Here is an 18,892-nt window from a genome sequence, read left to right on the forward strand (position 1 = left end):
CGTGACACGCAGCAGGGACACACCAGAGGCACTGAGCTGCACTGGGACTTGGGAACCCAGGTTTACAGGCCCCTGAATTTGGACTTTGTGGAATGGCACTCCAGAGCCCCTGCACCTGCATCTTCCAACTGTGTTAGTTACATCAGCGCCTGGGGCGACCACCAAGTACCTGACTGGGAGAGCCCTGCACGTGCCCATAGGGTTCCACCCAGTGCTTTCAACCTGTTGCATCTGAAAGGGACTTCCTTGTATTTAGCATTTGCGAGGGTCTTGCCATACATCCAGTCTGACATCTCTGGTTTTTATTGGGGTGTTTAGACCTTTTACATGTTAATAAAATGACTGATGTGATTGGGTTTAAATCTAACATATTGTTTTCTATCTGTCCCATCTTATCTTTGTTACTTTCTCTTTTCCTGCCTACTTTTGGATTATTTTTTAGGATTCTGTTTTACCTGTACTGTTGGCTCACTGATATACTTCTTTGGTTTATTTTCTTTAGTGGCTGCTCTGGGATTTAAAATATGCATCTTCAACTGATCACAATATACCTTGAATTACAACACAACTTCAGTATCATGGAAGACATGCAACAGCAAGCTTCTACTTCCCCTTTCTATCACTGCCAGACGTTTTACTTCCACATATGCTATGAACGACACCGTGTGTTACTTTTGCTCTCAACAGACAATTATCTTTTTTAAAAATGTTGAGAGTATAAAGTCTTTTGTAGGGACTTACACGTCTACCGTTTCCAGCACTCTTCATGCCTTCGTGCAGATCTAAGATTCCCTCTGGTACCATTTACCTTGGCCTAAAGAGCTCACTGTAACATTTCTTATAGGGCAGGTCTGCTGGTGATGAATTCCCTTTGCTTCTGTTTGTCTGAAAAGGCTTTTATTTCACCTTCATTTTCAAAAGACACATTTGCTGAACACAGAAGTTTTGGTTGATAATTGTGGTTTCTTCAAATTTCAGCACTTCAAAGAGGTCATTCCTTTGTCTTCTGGCTTGCAGTTTCAGATGGGAAAACTTCAGTCACTCTTATTCTTGTTCCCCTATATGTAACGTGGTCCCCATCACCTGTGGCTTGCTTTTACGTTTTCTCTTTATTACTGTTTTTTGGGAAATTTAATTATGATGTGCTTTGGTAGGTTATGTACATGTGTTTTTACTCTCTGGAGTTTGTTAAGCTTCACCTCTGTGGTTTCAGCTTTCATCAAATTTGGAAAATTTTAGCCATTACATCTTCAAACACTTTTTCTATGCATCCATTTCTCTCCTTCTTCTGGGACTCCAATTAAGCACGTATTAGACTGATATTGTCCCACAGGTCACTGAGGCTCTTTTCCTTTTTTTCACTCTTTTTTCTTTACTTTGTTTTGGATAGATTGTATTGCTATGCCTTCAATTTCACTGATCTTTTCTTCTGCAGTGTCTAACCTACCATTAATCCCACTCAGCAAAATTTTCATTCCAGATATTGTGGTTTTTTGTTTTGTTTTGTTTTGGCTGTGTTGGGTCTTCGTTGTTGTGCACAGGCTTTCTCTGGTTGCGGCGAGCGGGGCTGCTCTTTGTTGCGGTGCATGGGCTTCTCACTGCGGTGGCTTCTCATCGCAGAGCATGGGCTCTAGGCGTGCGGGCTTCAGTAGTTGTGGCACATGGGCTCAGTAGTTGTGGCTCATGGGCTCTAGAGCGCAGGCTCAGTAGTTGTGGCATATGGGCTTAGCTGCTCCACAGCATGTGGGATCTTCCCAGACCAGGGATTGAACCTGTGTCCCCTGCATTGGCAGGCGGATTCTTAACCACTGCGCCACCAGGGAAGTCCCAGATATTGTGTTCTATCATCTCCAGAAGTTCCATTTAGTTCTTTCTTTGAGCCTCCACTTCTCTCATTATGTTTATATTTTCCTTTACATCACTGAACGTGTACAGCAAATTTATAACAGATGTCTGCTATTTCAGTTATTGCTCTCATTTCTGGGTGTTTTTCTATTCAATTTTTTTTCCTGTTTATGGGTCACATTTTCTTGACTCTTTGTATGACTGATACTCTTGTAATTTTTTTGTTGGGATGTTAGACATTATAAACTTTATGGTACAGACTGTTGGAATTTTTTTTTTTTTGGCATTCTTTTCAAGAATGTTTGTTTTTGTTTTATTTTTGTTTTTAATTTTTTTATTGAAGTAAAGTTGCTTTACAATATTGCATTAGTTTCACGTGTACAGCATAGTGATTCAGTTTTTTGGGTTTTTTGGTTTGGTTTTTTGTTTGTTTTGCAGATTATATTCCACTACAGGTTATTACAAGATATTGGGTATAATTTCCTGTGCTATACAGTAAATCCCTGTTGCTTATCTATTTTATGTATAGTAGTTTGTATCTGTTAATCCCATACTCCCAATTTATCCCTCCCCCTGCCACCTCTCCCCTTTGGTAACCATAAGTTTTCTATGTCTGTGAGTCTGTTTCTGTTTGGTATATAGATGCATTTGTATTATTTTTTAGATTCCACATATAAATGATATCGTATAGTATTTGTCTTTCACACTTCACTAAGCATAATATTCCCTAGGTCCATCCATGTTGCTGCAAATGGGAATATTTCATTCTTCTTTATGGCTGAGTAATATTCTGTTGTATATATGTACCACAACCTCTTAAGCCAGTCATCTGTCGATGGGCACTTGGGTTGTTTCCAAGTCTTGGCTATTATAAATAGTGCTGCTATGAACATTGGGGTTCATGTACCTTTTTGAATTAGTGTTTTCCTTTTTTCTGGATATATACCCAGGAGTGGGATTGCTAGATCACATGGTAACTCTATTTTTAGTATTTTAAGGAATCTCCATACTGTTCTCCAAAGTGGCTGCACCAATTTACATTCCCACCAACAGTGTATGAAGGTTCCCTTTTTTCCAAACCCTCTCCAGCGTTTACTATTTGTAGACTTTTTGATGATAGCAATTCTGATTGGTGTGAGGTGATACCTCATTGTGGTTCTGATTTGCATTTCTCTAATAATTAGCGATGTTGAGCATGTTTTCATGTGCCTGTTAGCCATCCGTATGTCCTCTTTGGGAAAATGTTTATTTATGTCTTCTGCCCAGTTTTAGATTGGGTTGTTTGTCTTTTTGTTGTTGAGTTGTATGAGCTGTTTGTATGTTTTGGAAATTAAGCCATTGTTAGTCACATTGTTTGCAAATATTTTCTCCCATTCCGTAGGTTGTCTTTTTGTTTTGTTGATAAGTTTCCTTTGCCGTGCAAAAGCTTTTAAGTTTGACGAGGTCCCATTTGTTTATTTTTGCTTTTATTTCTTTTGCCTTGGGAGACTGATTTAAGAAAATACTGCTACAATTTATGTGAAAGATCGTTTTGCCTATGTCCTCTTCTAGGGGTTTTATGGTGTCACATCTTACGTTTAGGTCTTTAGACCTTTCTGAGTTTATTTTTGTATGTGGTGTGTGGGAATGTTCTAATTTCACTGATTTACATTTAACTGTCCAGCTTTCCCAACACCACTTGTTAAAGAGACTGTCTTTTCGCCATTGTATATTCTTGCCTCCTTTTCAAAGACTAATTGACCATAGGTGTATGGGTTTATTCCTGGGCTCTCTATTCTGTTCCGTTGATCTGTATGTCTGTTTTTGTGCCAATACTACACTGTTTCGATTACCGTAGTTTGGTAGTACAGTCTGAAGTCTGGAAGGGTTATACCTCCAGCTTTGTTCATTTTTCTCAGGATTGCTTGGCAATTTGTGGTCTTTTGTGGTTCCATATAAACTTCAGGACTATTTGTTCTAGGTCTGTGACAAATGTCATAGCTGTGTTGATAAGGATTGCATTAAATCTGTAGATTGCTTTGGATAGTACAGCCATTTTAATAATATTAATTCTTCCAATCCAAGAGCACGGGATATCTTTCCATGTCTTTGAATCATCTTCGGTTCCCTTAATCAATGTTTTAGTTTTCAGCATATAGGTATTTCACCTCCTTGGTTAACTTTATTCCTAGGGCTTTTTTAAAATGTAATTTTAAGCAGGATTTTTTTTTTTTTTACTTTCTCTTTCTGATATTTCATTATTAGTGTAAAGAAGTGCAACAGATTTCTGTATATTAATCTTGCATCCTGCTACCTTGCTGAACTTAGTTACTAGTTCTAACAGTTTTTGTGTGGCAACCTCAGTGTTCTCTATATAGAGTATCTGCCATCTGCAAATAGTGACAGTTTTACCTCCTCCCTTCCAATTTAAATACCTTTTACTTCTTTTTCTTATCTGACTGCTGTGCCTAGGATTTCCAGTACTACGTTGAATAGAAGTGGTGAGAGTGGGCATCCTTGTCCTGTTCCTTTGTTTTACTGCTGGTTTTTTGCTTTTTGCAAGGCAGTTTAGATGGATCCTTTTGAGGCCTGTTTTAGGGTGGCTTTAGCATAGCCTCTATTCTGGGGTTAATTCTGCCCCACTTTTAAGGCAAGGCCTTTCTCCTTTCTGGGGTTTCTATTTCTCTGGAACAGCCTACTATTAATCAAGATCTCTCCACTCTGGCTCTGGGAACTGTGCAGCTCCTCAGTAGTTCCTCGTTGCCCATCTTTACTCACCCTATGCACACATAGCTTAATTTTCAAGGGGACCGCCCCCTCCAGATTTCTGGAGCTCTTCCTCTGCATAGCTCCCTCCTCTCCGTACTGACCCACAAATTTCAGCTTCCTCTGCCTCCCCAACTCCAATCTGTTTTGCCCACTCAGTGTAACCACTGCTTGGATTCTCCCTAACCCACAACACAGTCCAAAAAGTGCCTCCAGGCTGAATTGCAGGACCATCACAGAGCTCATCTTGTTCCCCTTCTCTCTGGGTCACCGTCTTGCACTGTCTTTTTTCTAACATCTGAAAAGACTTACTTCCTGGATCTTGTCCAGTTCTCCAGTTGTTCACATGTGGAAGTTAATTCCAGATCCTCTTACTGCCTGATGGTTGGCAATGGAAGTCTTAGCTAAGGCTTTAGACCCTAAGGACTCTCCTCGACTGAGCTCATGAGTTGGAGTTTTACCCACTGAACTCCCTGGATCTCTTTCAAACAGCTCCGACGTTTAAAAAGCTTTACCAAGAGTCACACACTTTCTCATTCATCACTCTCTACAAACATGTGACAGAGGCAGTATAAGCAATTCCCATTTCATACGAAGTGGAGGGTTCAGTCCCAGAGACGTGCTCAGAGAACACTAGTTAATAAGTGGGGGGCAGGGCTAGGCGGCAGGTCTCCTGCTCCACACCGCCCGCATCTAATGCCTGCATCTCCAAGGCTTCTCGAACTTCTCCATCAACTGCCCGTAAGAGTGCAGTCACATTGTCTCAAGGCTTTGGAGCCAAGTAGCCTGCCTCAAGCAAGACATGTCTTTGAAATAGCACATTTTTTAAAAAATATTTATTTATTTATTTATTTATTGGCTGCGTTGGGTCTTAGTTGGGGCACTCGGGGTCTTTCGTTGCGGCGTGCAGGCTCTTCACTGCAGTGCATAGGCTTTCTTCTAGTTGTGGTGCATGGGCTCATTCATTACTGGCGGCACGTGGGCTCGCCAGTCGTGGCGCGCGGGCTCCAGAGCGCGTGGGCTCAGTAGTTGCAGCGCGCCGGCTTAGTCGCCCTGCGGCATGCGGGATCTTAGTTCCCCGACCAGGGATCAAACCGGCGTCCCCTGCGTTGCAAGACAGATTCTTAACCACTGAACCACCAGGGGAGTCCCAGCACACTTTATCTCTTACTATATATCACTTTGTCAACACTCATCATAATGTACACTTAAAATGAGTGTATCTTATTTTATGTAAATTATACCTTGATAAAGTCATTTTTTTTAATTACATGATTTTTATGTTGGACATTTTAATACATCCACAGGAGGTAAAGTTTTATTAGGAAAATAACAGCCCTTCCTCAGACACCTGTACAGTCACCTGGAGGTTCGTGTAGCCTAGGTGAAGGGGCTGGGCAACATTCTGCTCAGTTTCTGCCTTCACAGAGCCTTCTTGTGATGCAGGTATAAAAGAGTCTACAAAGTGCATCCAGACACCTGTTTCAAAGAGAGCTGCGAGAGCACGCGCGCCAGGACCCCAGACAGGTGCGTCCCAGGGAGGAGTCCCGTGCTGTGCCCTGCAGGTGGCCACAGGGTCACAGGGCCAGGGTGGCCCTGGTGACTGGGGCTGTGGGATGCCACAGGCCCATGGCTGAGCCAGGTTGCCAAGATGTGCAGCCCAGCTATTTTAAGGAACTGTGTGCCCATATGTGCACGTGTGAGCACACACAGATGGGTATAGCTGGGCCTGGTGGGTGCTGGTAGGGGTCACAGAGTGGGTGCTGGGGAGGTTACATGGTGGGTGCTGGGAAGGTCACAGGGCAGGTGCTGGAGGGAGGTTGAGTGGTGGTGCTGGGGGGTCACTCCGGTTATGCACGTTCACACAGCATCTGGCACTAGTATTGGGAAGTGTTACTGACGGGTCCAATTATATAAATACAGTAAATCTCTATTTACTTTTTATTCACTCTCCCCCAGGTTCTTTCCCCAAAGGGTTCAAGGTAGTCACAGAATTATTATATAATGCACTGCCTGAGTACAGACAACAGAGTCCAAACCTCAGTCACATTCTCCATAGACCAGTCACCACACGCACTGGGTCTTGCGTTTCTGAGTCCAGGAAAAACCCACGCTGCTGCCTTACCCGAGCGCATCACCTGTCTCCCATCGCCCATCCTCCACACCCCCTTTCACTCTCCATGACTCACACCCAGCCAGGCAGCCTTCCTCATCACTCCACAACTCCCACCCCAAGCCAGGTGGGCACACACAGACTCAGACGCTCATCTCTGTGTCAGCGTCTCACTACCACGCTCCCCAAACTGGAACACATGTGACCTACAGACAAGACAGGACCACAGCAGGCAGCCTGGGCCGAGGAAGCTGCAGAGTTACAGGGACACAGTTTCTTTTTAATAAACCACATTTCTCTAATTATTTCAGGAAACAAAGTAACAGTCCTACACTGAAGAAATCTTAAGGTACGTTCCCACAGCCAGCAGAGCTGCTGGGAAGTCTGAGGGACATCCCCCCAGCACTCGGCCCTCGGGAGGGCTGCTGTCTCCTTGTGGAGCTCTGAGAAGAAAGCTCAGTGTGTGCTCTGTGTCATAAGCTCAGACCAGAAGGTTTCAGAACTGCCTAAGGGGGTTAAAATGGGTGAGAAAAATAATACTTAAGGAAGGCCTCCCAATAGACATAAACTTGGTCTGATACATCGAATCCCACTCTATCTCAATGGGCAGAGAAACCCCTTCCCCGGTCATCAGCAATGGCAATGGAGGGGGCGGGTGAGCTCTTAGAGAGGCCGAAGACCACCTGCACCCAGAGGGAGGTGGGACTGACGGGCTGCTGGGAGGGCAGGCGAGGGGGGACAGTGGGAGGGGCCTGGGATGCCAGAAGGCAGAGGAATTCTAGGAGTGCTTTCCAGACCCTGTAAATGGAAGTCCATTGAGAAAGGGTGTGCGGCCTTGATCACATAACTTTGGGTAAGTCCTGAGACTCTCTCACTGGGAGAGTGCCAATGAACACAGGCATCCTAAGCATTCAGAAACCCTGACATGAGAAAAACTTTCTAACGCTATTCTTGTTTAATCCAGCATTTCCCAACCTCTTGTGGCAAGTGAGCCCCATGTGACTCCCACCCCCTCACACGCACACTCTGTGGAAACCTTCACGATAATTTGGAAGATCCTAGGCTAAGCCACAGAGACCCATCCACAGCCTGACACAATTTCTTATCAACGTGACGCACTGGGAATGAAAGAGGTATTCTGGCTGACCCAGGAGAGCTCACCACTCGAGCTCCATAAAGGAGCCCAGAAGCCCATCTTCCTGGCGGTGCAGGAGGGGAGTGAGACTCCTGGGTACCAAGCAGCTTCACAAACAGGCTACATTTTTTTATACGGCTGAGGAGATGAAGAAGAAATGTTACTCAGAGACCTTTATAAACAACCAGAAGCAAAAGAGCTTTGCAGATATAGGCTGACACTAAAGCAGAATGTTCACCAACCTAGCAGGGAAAGCAGAGGCTGGGACCCACAGGTTGGGCAGCGGCACGTGAGCGAGAACGTGTGACCTCAGGCAGGCGTTCAGTTCCCATCAAAAGTCTCTGCGTTCAGGTCCCACCTGCTCAAAGGCATCACTCCCCCCCAACCCCCATGTACCCAAAACATGCACTCCAAGGCCTGCAAGCAATTCACCACCCACAGATATAACTGGGGTGTGAAACATTTATATTGCAATAAGTCATCTGAAAGATAATATATATTTTTTTAACCTCATTCAATGAATCAATTTCTATAAAAACAAATCAGAAACCCTCAATTGTTAAATTATCAAATACTGGCTTTTAGAATACCCATTCTTAAGACAATGGAGAAAACACAAATAAGCAGGAAACATTCACACAACACACACATCCAAGAACAAAGTGCAAGAATTCATTCAGTCGAGAGAGACCAGGGACAGCCCATGCCTTCAGAGAAAAGATCCAAGGCGTCACCAAATGAAGGGGGTTGCAGCCTGCAGATTTCAAATTTAAGCTGCAATGCTACCCACATGTCCCCAACACTGGGGGGTATAGTCAGTCCTCCACGAGCCTGCCCCCCAGCACCCACTGCCATGTCACAGGGAACAAACTTGACAGTTCTGATGTGGCAAGCTCTTCAGGTCCTCCGGGGCAGCAACCTGGGAGCCGCCACCGTAAAGAGGAACGGGTACCACTATCCTCCTCCTCACGCCCCGGTCTGTTTTCTCTTCTAAGGATCAGGATGCTCTTGTTACGCTCCATCCACCTCACGAGTTTCTAAAGCCCAGGAAGACGAGGTCTAAAATTGGATTGAAACAAGGTCCTGGCTGGAGTCGGTGCCCTGAGCGGCTTCTCTCCTCTGGCCTCTGGAAGACAGACGGCCAGGCCAGGCAAGCACCAGCCACCTCCTTGCCCAGCCACAACCAGGGAGACCTCCGGGACAGAACCCACATCTGACATACCCCAGGCTGCGGTCTCCGAGGGGGCGGTCTGCGCCACGGTGAATGCGCACCCACGGCGCACACGTTAGCCCTGGATGGCAAGGCTGTCCGCCAGGAATGCTTCTGCAACCTTCAGAAACCAGTTCTCAGATTCCGAGGTCAGAGAAAGAATTCTCCCTTTGAGACCTAGCAACAAAATTGAGGAGGAACTGCTATCAACAGCTTCCAAAGCAGAGACGGTGGGGCTGGGAGGAAGGGGCAGCGATGAGGCCACGCTGGAAGCGCTTCGCCCGGCTCTCCTCCGCCAGCAGATTATTTATGCTGATCGTTCGCAGGCTAGTGCTCCATCATATGGACCAGCTGACTTTGAGGGAGAAAACGGTAACACTAAGACGGAGTTTAGACACTTTTTACCTGCAACCTTTTCTGTAAAGGTCAGACAGTACTTCTGGCTTTGAGGACCCTATGGTCTCTGTGGCAGTGACTCAGCTCTGCAGCTGTAGCACAAATGCAGCCAACAGACGTGTGACTCACCAGGCGTGGCTGGGTTCCAATAAAACTTTATTTACAAAAACAGGCAGGGCCGAGTTGGCCCATGCGCCACGCTGGGTTAACCCCTGGTCTTTGAGGTCATAGGCTTTGGCCTATCCCCTGGATGACAAGTCCCACCAAGGCACCAAAGACCTCAAGGGTTTCACGGAAACCTCAAGGGTTTCAAACCCCACTTGGAAAGCCAAGGCAGCACCTCTACCAAGTACAGCGAGGGCTCGTCCCACAAGCCTAAATGCGATGCTGGTGAAGGTTTCTCTTAGTCCAGGACTCAAGTAACGCCGTGTGGGGCTATCAGGTAGTAAGCACCGTGTTCCACACGCTCCTCCTTCACACACAGATCGCCGCGTCATCCTGCCACCCCTGCTCTCTAGCACGCTTCTAAGCAGTGCTCGCTTCTCCCTGCAAATGAGGTGAAAACCAGACAAGCCAACCCCACGTCCGGTGTGCTGAACATCTGAGCAGCTGAGCCAGACGGAACTCAAGCCGCCGTGCGTCTCCCACCGACTCTGCCCCCAGTCAGCATCACAGCCACAGAAAGGGGCTCTTCCTTTCGTCTTCCATAAAAAAAATTTTTTTTACAGAGTTATATTTTAGGCTTTTTATTTTTATTAAAGTTTTGTGTGCATATGTCTGTGTATTATGCATTCTGTCATTTTCAGCAAGGAGGAAGAGTCATTTCGAGAAGTCTCTACGGTGCTCCAGAAGGTCCCCAGTCTCCAAGGCCCACCTGGAGAAGACGGCTGAGTGCAGTGCAGGGGCTCTGACACTGGGAGAGTCGAGAGAGCCACATACATAAACACGTCCTGCTGACTCTGCTGTGGCACTGGGACCTGTCACTGTGCAACTGTGTAAGCTACGGCGTCACGAGCAAACAGCAAGATCAAGTGATATCACTGGAAAGAAGACGAACCCCTCTACCGCCACGTCAATGACCTCAAGCCCCTCAGCCACGAGGCAAATGTAACGCGTTCCAGTCTTCAGCTTAGAAGCCCTTGTTTCTACAAGGAACAGTCTGCTGCCTCCTGAGCTTGGTGCTGCGTTTTCTTATGATTAACCCATTTTGATGTTTTATAAGTTAAACATCTAGTAAAAGACTTCCTGATGCTAAAGGAATTATAATTCATCCTTGAAACATTACAAATGAGCCACTGCTTTTTTCCACACGGCTCCTTCTTAAAACTCTAACGTCTTCCTTGGAGATACTCAAGGTCCACCCCAAAAAATTAGCAGAAGTGGAATCAAAAACTTGTCAGGGGCATACACATTTCTGTGTCGAAATGAAAGGAGCAATCCCGAGTTGCCGAGTCAGCCTTGTGCTAATCAAAGCTTGGATCAACTAAGCACGTCACCGAGCTTAGATCTAAGATCCTGTTAGTCCCGCCTGGGGAGCACAAGAGCAGCAGCCTAGGTGCCCGGGACGGTGCCGCCACCCGGAGACCACGGAACACACGAGGAAACGGGAAGTGCAGTCTCTGTACTTCCAAGTAACTCTGCCCACGGCCAAGAAAGACAGTGAAGACAAAACCTCCCGCTTCCGCTGCACGGGGACCGACACGGTGCAAATGAGGAACGCTCCGTGGCACCCTGCGGCTCACCCACCAGCCACCCCAACAGGCAAGGGCTCCACCCGGTGTCAGCCCACCTCCAGCACCTTCCCTGGGCTGGAACTCCTGCCACTGCCCAACGACTGCCACCGATGTCGGACTCACGTGTGGAGGGACTCAATGAGCTACTGTTCTTCTGCAAAAAAATGTCTTTCTCTTTGCAGTCATGCTCGAATATGAGCCTGGAGAAAGCAAAAGCATCTACACCTCAGTAAATGCAGCTCCAATCTACCCACAGTAAAACACAGCTCAAATCTACCAACAGCATCCCAGTACAGAGGAGAAAGGAACTCTCTTAAAAAATCAGCTATGTACTTTACTTCTAAATAAAAGAGAAACAAATGTGAGCCCATTTAAAATCTCAAGTCCTCACGAATCAGCACAGTCGCATTTCGCTAAATGAGGCCTTAGAGCCGCGTCCGAGCCTTGGCACTGCTGATCTTCGGGCTGGCTCACCCTGTCGTGGGCCTGTGCTGTGACTGCAGGATGTTTAGCAGCTGCCCGGGCCTCGACCCACTAGACCCCACTAGACCCCAACTGCACACCCTCCTGGTCCTAACAACCCGATGGGAAATGTCCCCAGATGTTGCTAGGTGTTCCCTGGTGTCAAGATCACCCCCAGGTGAGAACCGCTGACAGGACTTACGTGGTCTCTGCGAGAAAAACGAGGCCAAGCACCGGGAGTCTCACGTGCAGCTGTTAAAATGCTGTGAAGACCTGAGTTTTGGGCACATCACCAAAAATGTCTTCTGCAGCATCAATCCTGTGCCAGCTCCCCCCAAGAAAGGAATCTCCAGGACCTTCCAGGAATCACCCATCTCCCCACCCCTCACAGAGCTCACGCCATCAGGGCTGTACCTCTACCTCAGAGATGACCCCTGGCTTACATCCAAGTCCACTCCCCAACCCCAACTCTTCAGGTCGCTCCTCAGACCCACTGGCCTCCCCAAGGGGCCTTCCACCACCTCTGGTGTCACGGAGAGCTCCCTGAAATGAAACCAAGCCCAGACCTGCGGCCCTGGCTCCAGGTCAGAACTCCACGGACGCCAAAGACGTCAGGCCTGGACGCAAGCCCCTGGGCCTGAGCTGGTGTGAAGGCAAACTCCGCCAGCGGTCAGGGTCAGGGCCAGCGGTCAGGGTCAGGGCCCGCTCTTCTCAAAGAGGCAAAAAGTGCCCCCACGCGGGGCTGGCGGTAAGAAGCTGTGCAGAGCAAAACCATACATCACTAATCAACCTCCTTTTACTCTGCTGTACAATGACTGCAATTACGAAACAATAAGATATTTTTGAACTAAAAACCTGAGTATTTTTGTGGAAAACCTGCTCCTTGTTTTCATAAAATAAAGTGCTGTGATATAGTAAAAGCTCACTGTCTTCTCGGAACTCTGTCTTTGTCACGAGAAGGATGTAAAATGACTCCTGAACCAGAAGAAACATCCCCCACTGTCACGGGACTGTCACCAACACAGATGGGAGCGAAAAAGTAAGACCAAATGTCGCGGGGTTGAGCCCCCCGACCTTAGAGGCGCAAAGTCGGCCTTTTATTCAGGACGGAGCAGGGCCCTCCCCCCAGGACCTGACAGCAGATCAAACCAATGCATCTGCTTCTTAGTCTACTTCTCAGGTGATTTCCAATTAATTTTTCATCAAACGACCAGTTTGAGAATGAAAAATAACCTGAGAAGATCCAAGTGAAGTTCCCAAAAGCTCTGAGAAAATTAAAATACCCTTTGATCTCGCTGGGCTCTTTTCACTCCAGTCCGTCCATCACGGCTCCCGCTCCTCCCCTTCCTCCGGCTCCTCCTCCTCCTCCTCCTCCTCCAGACTTTCGACGTCAGCCATACGGCCCTCAGACTCCTCCTCCTCCCGGGCCAAGAGTTTCTTAAAAACCTCAAACTCCTCAGCTGAAGAACAGGCTGTCTTGGCCAGAAACTCAGCTTCTGACACCCTGAGGATGTCCTTGAGTAAAGGGTTGGGGACCAGCGTCTGCCCCTTCTTGTCAGGGGTCTGGTACCGGCCCAGGCGCTCCAGGAACATGTGCCTCTCCTTGGTCTTGGTCATGGAGTACTGCAGGAAGTCGGTCTTCACCACGTCCACATGGTTAATCCCCATCCTGAAGTAGGCATACTGGAGACAGAGCGTGGTTAGGAAGCGCAGCTGCAGAAAGCTTTGTAGGCTCCTAAGGCACAGTGAACTGAACTGTCCAAAAGCACTCGGAGAGACCTGCCTCACTAGCGACGGCAGAACACTATGATCCCGACACCTGCATGATGGCTTTCAAAGCATTTTCAAATTCATGTCGAGAAAAATGCAGCAGAAAATAAAGGGCAGGAGGGAGAAATTAAGTTCTATTTTTCTTCATGGGGTAAGGAAAACTATGAGTATGGAAAAAATAGGCAAAAAATTCAGAAAACATCTAGGATTTGACCTAAGCCATCATAATTGTTACCAAAAAATTAGGACACCCTTCACAATTACGTTTCTAAGATCAACATGCAAAATAGATTCTAAAGATAGGAAGGTTCTAGCTATTTTTAAATTAAGTATTCTAAGCAGAGGCCTCATTAGGATTCTAAGAATAGGCCTGGGTCATCCGTTATTAATGGCAGAAAAGTTGCAAAAGAGGTTTTACCTGTAGTAAAGAAGTGAAAGAACCAAAACCGAACTCTCTTTGGCTGGTGCAAGCAAAGAGGGTCTAAGCCTTTCACCTCATCCACTCGCCCCGGCAAGTCAGCTAACCCTGACTACACTCGAAAACTTGCTGTTACTAATCACGCCATCAGTCATTCTCACCTGGAATTTGTATTCCAGTTCACCAGGGTCCTCCCGAAGAACACAGGGGCATCTGTGCAAAATCTCGGTGACTTGCTTTACCGTGAAAAGGCACTTCTCCTTGAGAACCCCGACGATGATCTCAATGTCCCGCTGACGCATGGTGAAAATTTCAGGGCAACAGTAAAGCACCCTCTTTAATTTCCCTGAAGAATGTAAAAAAGGGCAAGTACATAATTTTAGAATATTCCAGAAGCCCAAGTGGCCAACCACACCCAATTCAAGCCAGAATTTAAAAAACAAACAAGGATCCTCTCCTCCACAGAAGGAGTGCCAGCTTCAGATATGTCTTCCCAGACGCGTCGTGGAAATGGGATGGGCCAGAATGACGCATCTCCCCACTGACTCCCTCTCACTTCTCAGACTCCCCAACCCTCCCTCCTGGTATCAAGAGGCCTATTTCTGGCCTCACAGCTGAAAGACACCTACTTCATATTCTAGGTCTCCTCTTGCCCTTCTCACCTAGAAAAGACTTTCACAGGGATTTACGGGAAAGCTCAGACAGTAAGATGGGATAGTAGCTTCCCCCATGTCGGGGCTTTGGGTTCATGTTTCCTTCTATAATAAAATAGTCCTTGAAATATTCACAACCAACATTCTTAAGACCTAGGAGCCTGAACTCAATGAAAAGGCGTTCCACAATAATAATTAATGTAATAATAACAACAAGAATCATGATGCACAACCACAGAGACTGATGATCTCCTGGTTAGTGGGTGACCATATATTTTATCCACACGAAGGCGCTTCTGAGTGACAGAGTCCCTATTAGTAACTGCATTAGGATAACTGGTATAAACTGAGACTCTCCCAGGCAAATCAGGGCATATGGTCTTCCTACAGGTAACTGAGTAAAGTTTAGTACCTAGAAACTTAGAACCACTTATTTAAACTGTTAATTAAAATCTTCCTAACAGGAGAGTCAGTCAGTGTCTTGATAAAACGTGTCAGGAATGAATTTCAGGAATTTAGTCTTCATCTTTGCAGCTTAAGGCCACGCTGAGCTTGTTAATTTATTGATATAACCACTGCATGTAAGGTGCTAAGTTTAGCTTTTTAGATTATACTGCGATAGGTAATCTGTTAAGAGAAACACACACCACTATCTTTTGCTCATCTTCTAGAAAAGGAGGCCGTAAAGATCCTCTGAAATCTGAATTCCCAAACCTTTTCTCCCCCTCCCCTACCCCCGACAATATTTTACCAGCAAGAGTCAAGAATACACAAGAGTGGCATTCCTCTGGTCAAAGCGGGCAGGGATCCTAGGAGACACTCACAGCCCCCCCACCCCACCCCACAGAAGGCCCGTAAAGAGATCCAGTGAACTTCTAGGGCTCCCGGGGCGCGAATCCTGTGGGGGTGGGGATGATGGCTCCTTTTGCCTTCACTCCACCAGTGTCCCAGGGATCTGGGCAGATCTCACATTCCACAGTAAATCGAGACACCTGACTGGAATCCAAGCCTCTACAGGGAACTCTGTAAGTCTCTCTGGCTTCCCATCACACAGACACAAAGCACTAAGCCCACCCCAAGGCAGCTTGAGCATCAAAGGGCACATACATACACATAAACCAACACCACATGCCCAGCGCCGTTCTAGATGCCACAGCCCCTACAGTGAACACGCCAGACACGCGCCTGGGTCGGTCACTCAGTCCCCCTCCCTCCTGCGATGCCCTCTGCAGAGCTCATTCTGCTTCCTCACCCCCAAGCCAAATCACACACTCCTCTCAAGGGCCTTTCCCCCAGAAACCTCCCTGAATCCACCTCACCAGGCTATTCGTTCCCCATCTCTGACTCCTCAGCACTATATATAAAAGCTACACCTTCTCATACCTTCTCCAAGCCCCAGCTTTCGCAGGTAACTGGAGCGCTTCTTCATTTGCATGATAGGCAGTTTCAGTAACTGAGGACTTCTCTTGAAGGCCACACACACAGGCTCTGGATTCAGACCCAGGAGTATTAATTCTGAAATGATGTCCAGCAACTGCTGGGGGTGGGTACCTGGCTGTATACTGAGCAGTTCGTTAACATGGACGTCACTGAAACCCATGTCCAGGAGGGAACTGACGATCTTCCCTCGCTCCACAGCCGTCCTCTGCTTCTCAAGGAGGCACTGAGTCAGCCCCGTCCTGTGCTCTGGTTCTTGCGCGCACTTCTGGGGTTCAACAAAGGGTGGCTCCCCGAGGCCGCCCCCGCTGGAGACCGTTGTCAGTTTACGCAGCAGAAGAGCAGTCGTCCTCCTCTGCTCTCCGAGCTGAGCGCTCCGCCCAGCAGTAAGGGACCAGGTGAGGGGCATCAGGCGGTGCCAAGCCGAGACCTGCAAGACACAGCCCCCAAAGGGAATTAATTCCTCACCACTCCCACGTCATGGACACCTCGGGATTTCTGAGCCAGGGTATTCAGTGCCTTGGTCCTACACAAACATAAAGTTTTTGTAAGCAACCCGCAAAGTCATACCTGAACTTAAAAAGCCTACCGAGAAGGACGTTCGCGTACAGAGAACAGAGAACTGCAGGAGCACAGAGATGAGCTACTGCTGCTGTAACTGAGGAGCCAGGGACAAGGAGGGACAGGGGAGAACTGTTTCCAGGCCACCAGGTGAAGTATGGGGGGGCGGGTTTCCTCCACCTTTTCAGTGCCGGGGGGGGGGCCTGCAAATTTAACTGAAAGATTAACAGGCAGAAAAAAAAAAGTTTACTTAGATGCATATGGTGGCTACAAGCGCTGGCTCCCTAAATGGCTAGAGTTAGGGGCTAACTTGAGCAAAGGGGTGGTGGGCTCCTAGGCGAACAAATGGGAGCCCAGAAAGTCTGTGACAGTGTTTGTTTATGTAGATACACGTGGTCTTCCCTCTCTTTTTTCCTTCATGGCCGTAAAGCTCCCGAGGAGAAAGGATCTGCGGCGCCCTCGCTCCCAGAAGGTTCTGCTTTTAGCGCGATAAGGGCCGCTCCAAGAAGGCTTCTTTCTGTAGCTGCTGAATCTCAAATGTCTTTAACTTAACGTAATTTCCGTGCCAACTCTGGGGGTCCAAGTTGGTACCCACACCTGAAAAATCTGGACCTCACACAAGTCTCCAGATTCACTACTTATATTCATTCCACAAAAGAAATCCTGGTAGCCTGCAGGCAAACTACACAGAATTCCCGTTGACTTCGGAACTCTCCAGGGTTCAGGTTGGCGCGTAACGAACGAGGCCCACATCCCCAGGCACTCAACCGCCCTTCACGGCCCGCCCCAAAGCCTCCCCCGCGCCCTCGGCCGCCGCGCCCCCGCCAGCCAGGTCAAGTCCACCCGCTCGCTGCTCCCGCCTCCCGCTCTCGCCCTGTCTGGGGTCCACTCGCGGGGTCGGCCCAGCGCCGGCGGGGGGAAAGTGGGATAAAGCCGCACTGACGGAGCGGAGAGCACCGCAGATCAGGGTGCGGCACCAGGTCGGCGTGCGGCGACCTCTACGACCCGCCAGGAGCCCCTGCTCGCGGTTCCCCCTCACCTGCCAACCCAACGCAGCCATAACGCGGAGGCAGCGGCAGCGCCGCTGACGCCGGAAGCAGCCGTCTCCCCGGTCCGCCGCTTCCGCCCTCCGGGTCCGTCGCTTCCGCTCTCCCCCTCGCCAGCGCGAAGGCGCGGGAAGCAGTTCCGCCCAGCCCTTGTCCGCAGGCGTCCGGCGCTGGGTCGGTTTCTGGGGCCTGGCGCCGCCCGCCGCTTGCCGCCCACCGGCACCGTGGGCGCGGAGACCGCGGCTTCTCTGCTTGGTGCCTACGCTGCCCGGGTTTCCGCTTTCTAGAGCTCTCGGCTAGCGCAACAAATGAACAGCTCCTTCCCCATGCGTTCGCTTCTCATTACCTTAAAATTCCTCTGAAGAGTGGAGGTGAGAGGAAACTATAACCTCGCTCAAACCGGCCACCGCCCCGCGGTCCATTAGTAACCTCCCCGGAGAAAGCAGGGTCCTTCCCAAAGCAGGTTCACGTTGGGGTAGAGACCGGGCGGTCTGAGTCAAAGGGAGCCGGTCCCAGATAAAGTTATTTGGTGTGGAATCTGCATTCAATATGAATATTAGTGACAAGTTGAAATGGTAGTGGAGTGATCGGTTCAGGCATGCAAAATGGAGTCTGGCGGCCATGGAGGACCTGGTCTCAGCCACTCTGCACCGCTGAGAACGTGAGCTTTGAACTGTTCCAGACCCAGGGACACCCCCAGCCTATTCAGAACAGCACCTGCCAGCTGCAACCTTCTGGTCTCAAGGTCTCCCCTTATAACCATGCAACCATTTCAGACCCCAACCAATCCTTATTTGGCAAACACCCTTACTTCTTTTCATTTTATTTATTTATTTTTATTTATTTATTTATTTTTGGCTGTGTTGGGTCTTCGTTTCTGTGCGAGGGCTTTCTCTAGTTGTGGCAAGCGGGGGCCCCTCACTGTCGCGGCCCCTCCCGTTGCGGGGCACAGGCTCCAGACGCACAGGCCCAGCAGTTGTGGCTCACGGGCCCAGTCTCTCCACGGCACGCGGGATCTTCCCAGACCAGGGCTCGAACCCGTGTCCCCTGCACTGGCAGGCAGACTCCCAACCACTGCGCCACCAGGGAAGCCCCCCTTACTTCTTTTGAGCTCCAATTATAATTGATAAACACCCCCACACACACACATACACACACACACACATATTCTAGAGGTGTAAACTATCCAATGGAACTCCAGAAGTCTTTACAGTTTAAAAAAAGGGGGGTGCGGGGGTCCTCCCAGCTTAGAGGTCTGGTTTCCTCTTGGGATGAAATCCAGTGATGTTTCAGCCTAATTTGCATTCATTCTTAAATTTCGGACATAGGCCTGTAACAGTTCAGGTATAGAGACTAAGCATCTTTCCA

The 18,892-nt window shown here is 48.3% G+C and overlaps 2 protein-coding genes across 18 annotated transcripts in view; one reads left to right on the forward strand and one right to left on the reverse strand.

Annotated features, from left to right (window-relative positions):
• The window catches only part of SNED1 (sushi, nidogen and EGF like domains 1), a 92,558-nt gene extending 79,018 nt beyond the window's left edge, over window positions 1–13,540 (forward strand). For 11 of the 12 annotated variants that reach the window (XM_059929127.1, XM_059929128.1, XM_059929133.1 and 8 more), the window contains 3 exons: window positions 6,037–6,117; window positions 7,015–7,052; window positions 8,834–13,540. In XM_059929127.1, coding sequence (XP_059785110.1) covers window positions 6,037–6,117; window positions 7,015–7,051 — 118 coding nt within the window. In that variant the 3' untranslated portion in view covers window position 7,052; window positions 8,834–13,540. The remainder of the gene's footprint in view (window positions 1–6,036; window positions 6,118–7,014; window positions 7,053–8,833) is intronic. The other variant, XM_059929124.1, reaches the window with a different exon arrangement.
• The window catches only part of MTERF4 (mitochondrial transcription termination factor 4), a 49,520-nt gene extending 31,922 nt beyond the window's left edge, over window positions 1–17,598 (reverse strand). For 2 of the 6 annotated variants that reach the window (XM_059929139.1, XM_059929137.1), the window contains exons 1-4: window positions 17,518–17,598; window positions 15,864–16,347; window positions 13,989–14,173; window positions 12,923–13,469 (exon numbers count right to left, since the gene is read on the reverse strand). In XM_059929139.1, coding sequence (XP_059785122.1) covers window positions 12,963–13,469; window positions 13,989–14,173; window positions 15,864–16,347; window positions 17,518–17,538 — 1,197 coding nt within the window. In that variant the 5' untranslated portion in view covers window positions 17,539–17,598 and the 3' untranslated portion in view covers window positions 12,923–12,962. Of the gene's footprint in view, window positions 1–5,411; window positions 5,695–9,060; window positions 13,470–13,988; window positions 14,174–15,863; window positions 16,348–17,517 lie in introns of those variants that run through there. The other 4 variants (XR_009504348.1, XM_059929141.1, XM_059929140.1 and 1 more) reach the window with 4 other exon arrangements.
• Between the last annotated feature and the right edge of the window lie 1,294 nt (window positions 17,599–18,892).

This window comes from Balaenoptera ricei, chromosome 7, assembly GCF_028023285.1.
Source record: "Balaenoptera ricei isolate mBalRic1 chromosome 7, mBalRic1.hap2, whole genome shotgun sequence".
Taxonomy (NCBI): Eukaryota; Metazoa; Chordata; class Mammalia; order Artiodactyla; family Balaenopteridae; genus Balaenoptera; species Balaenoptera ricei.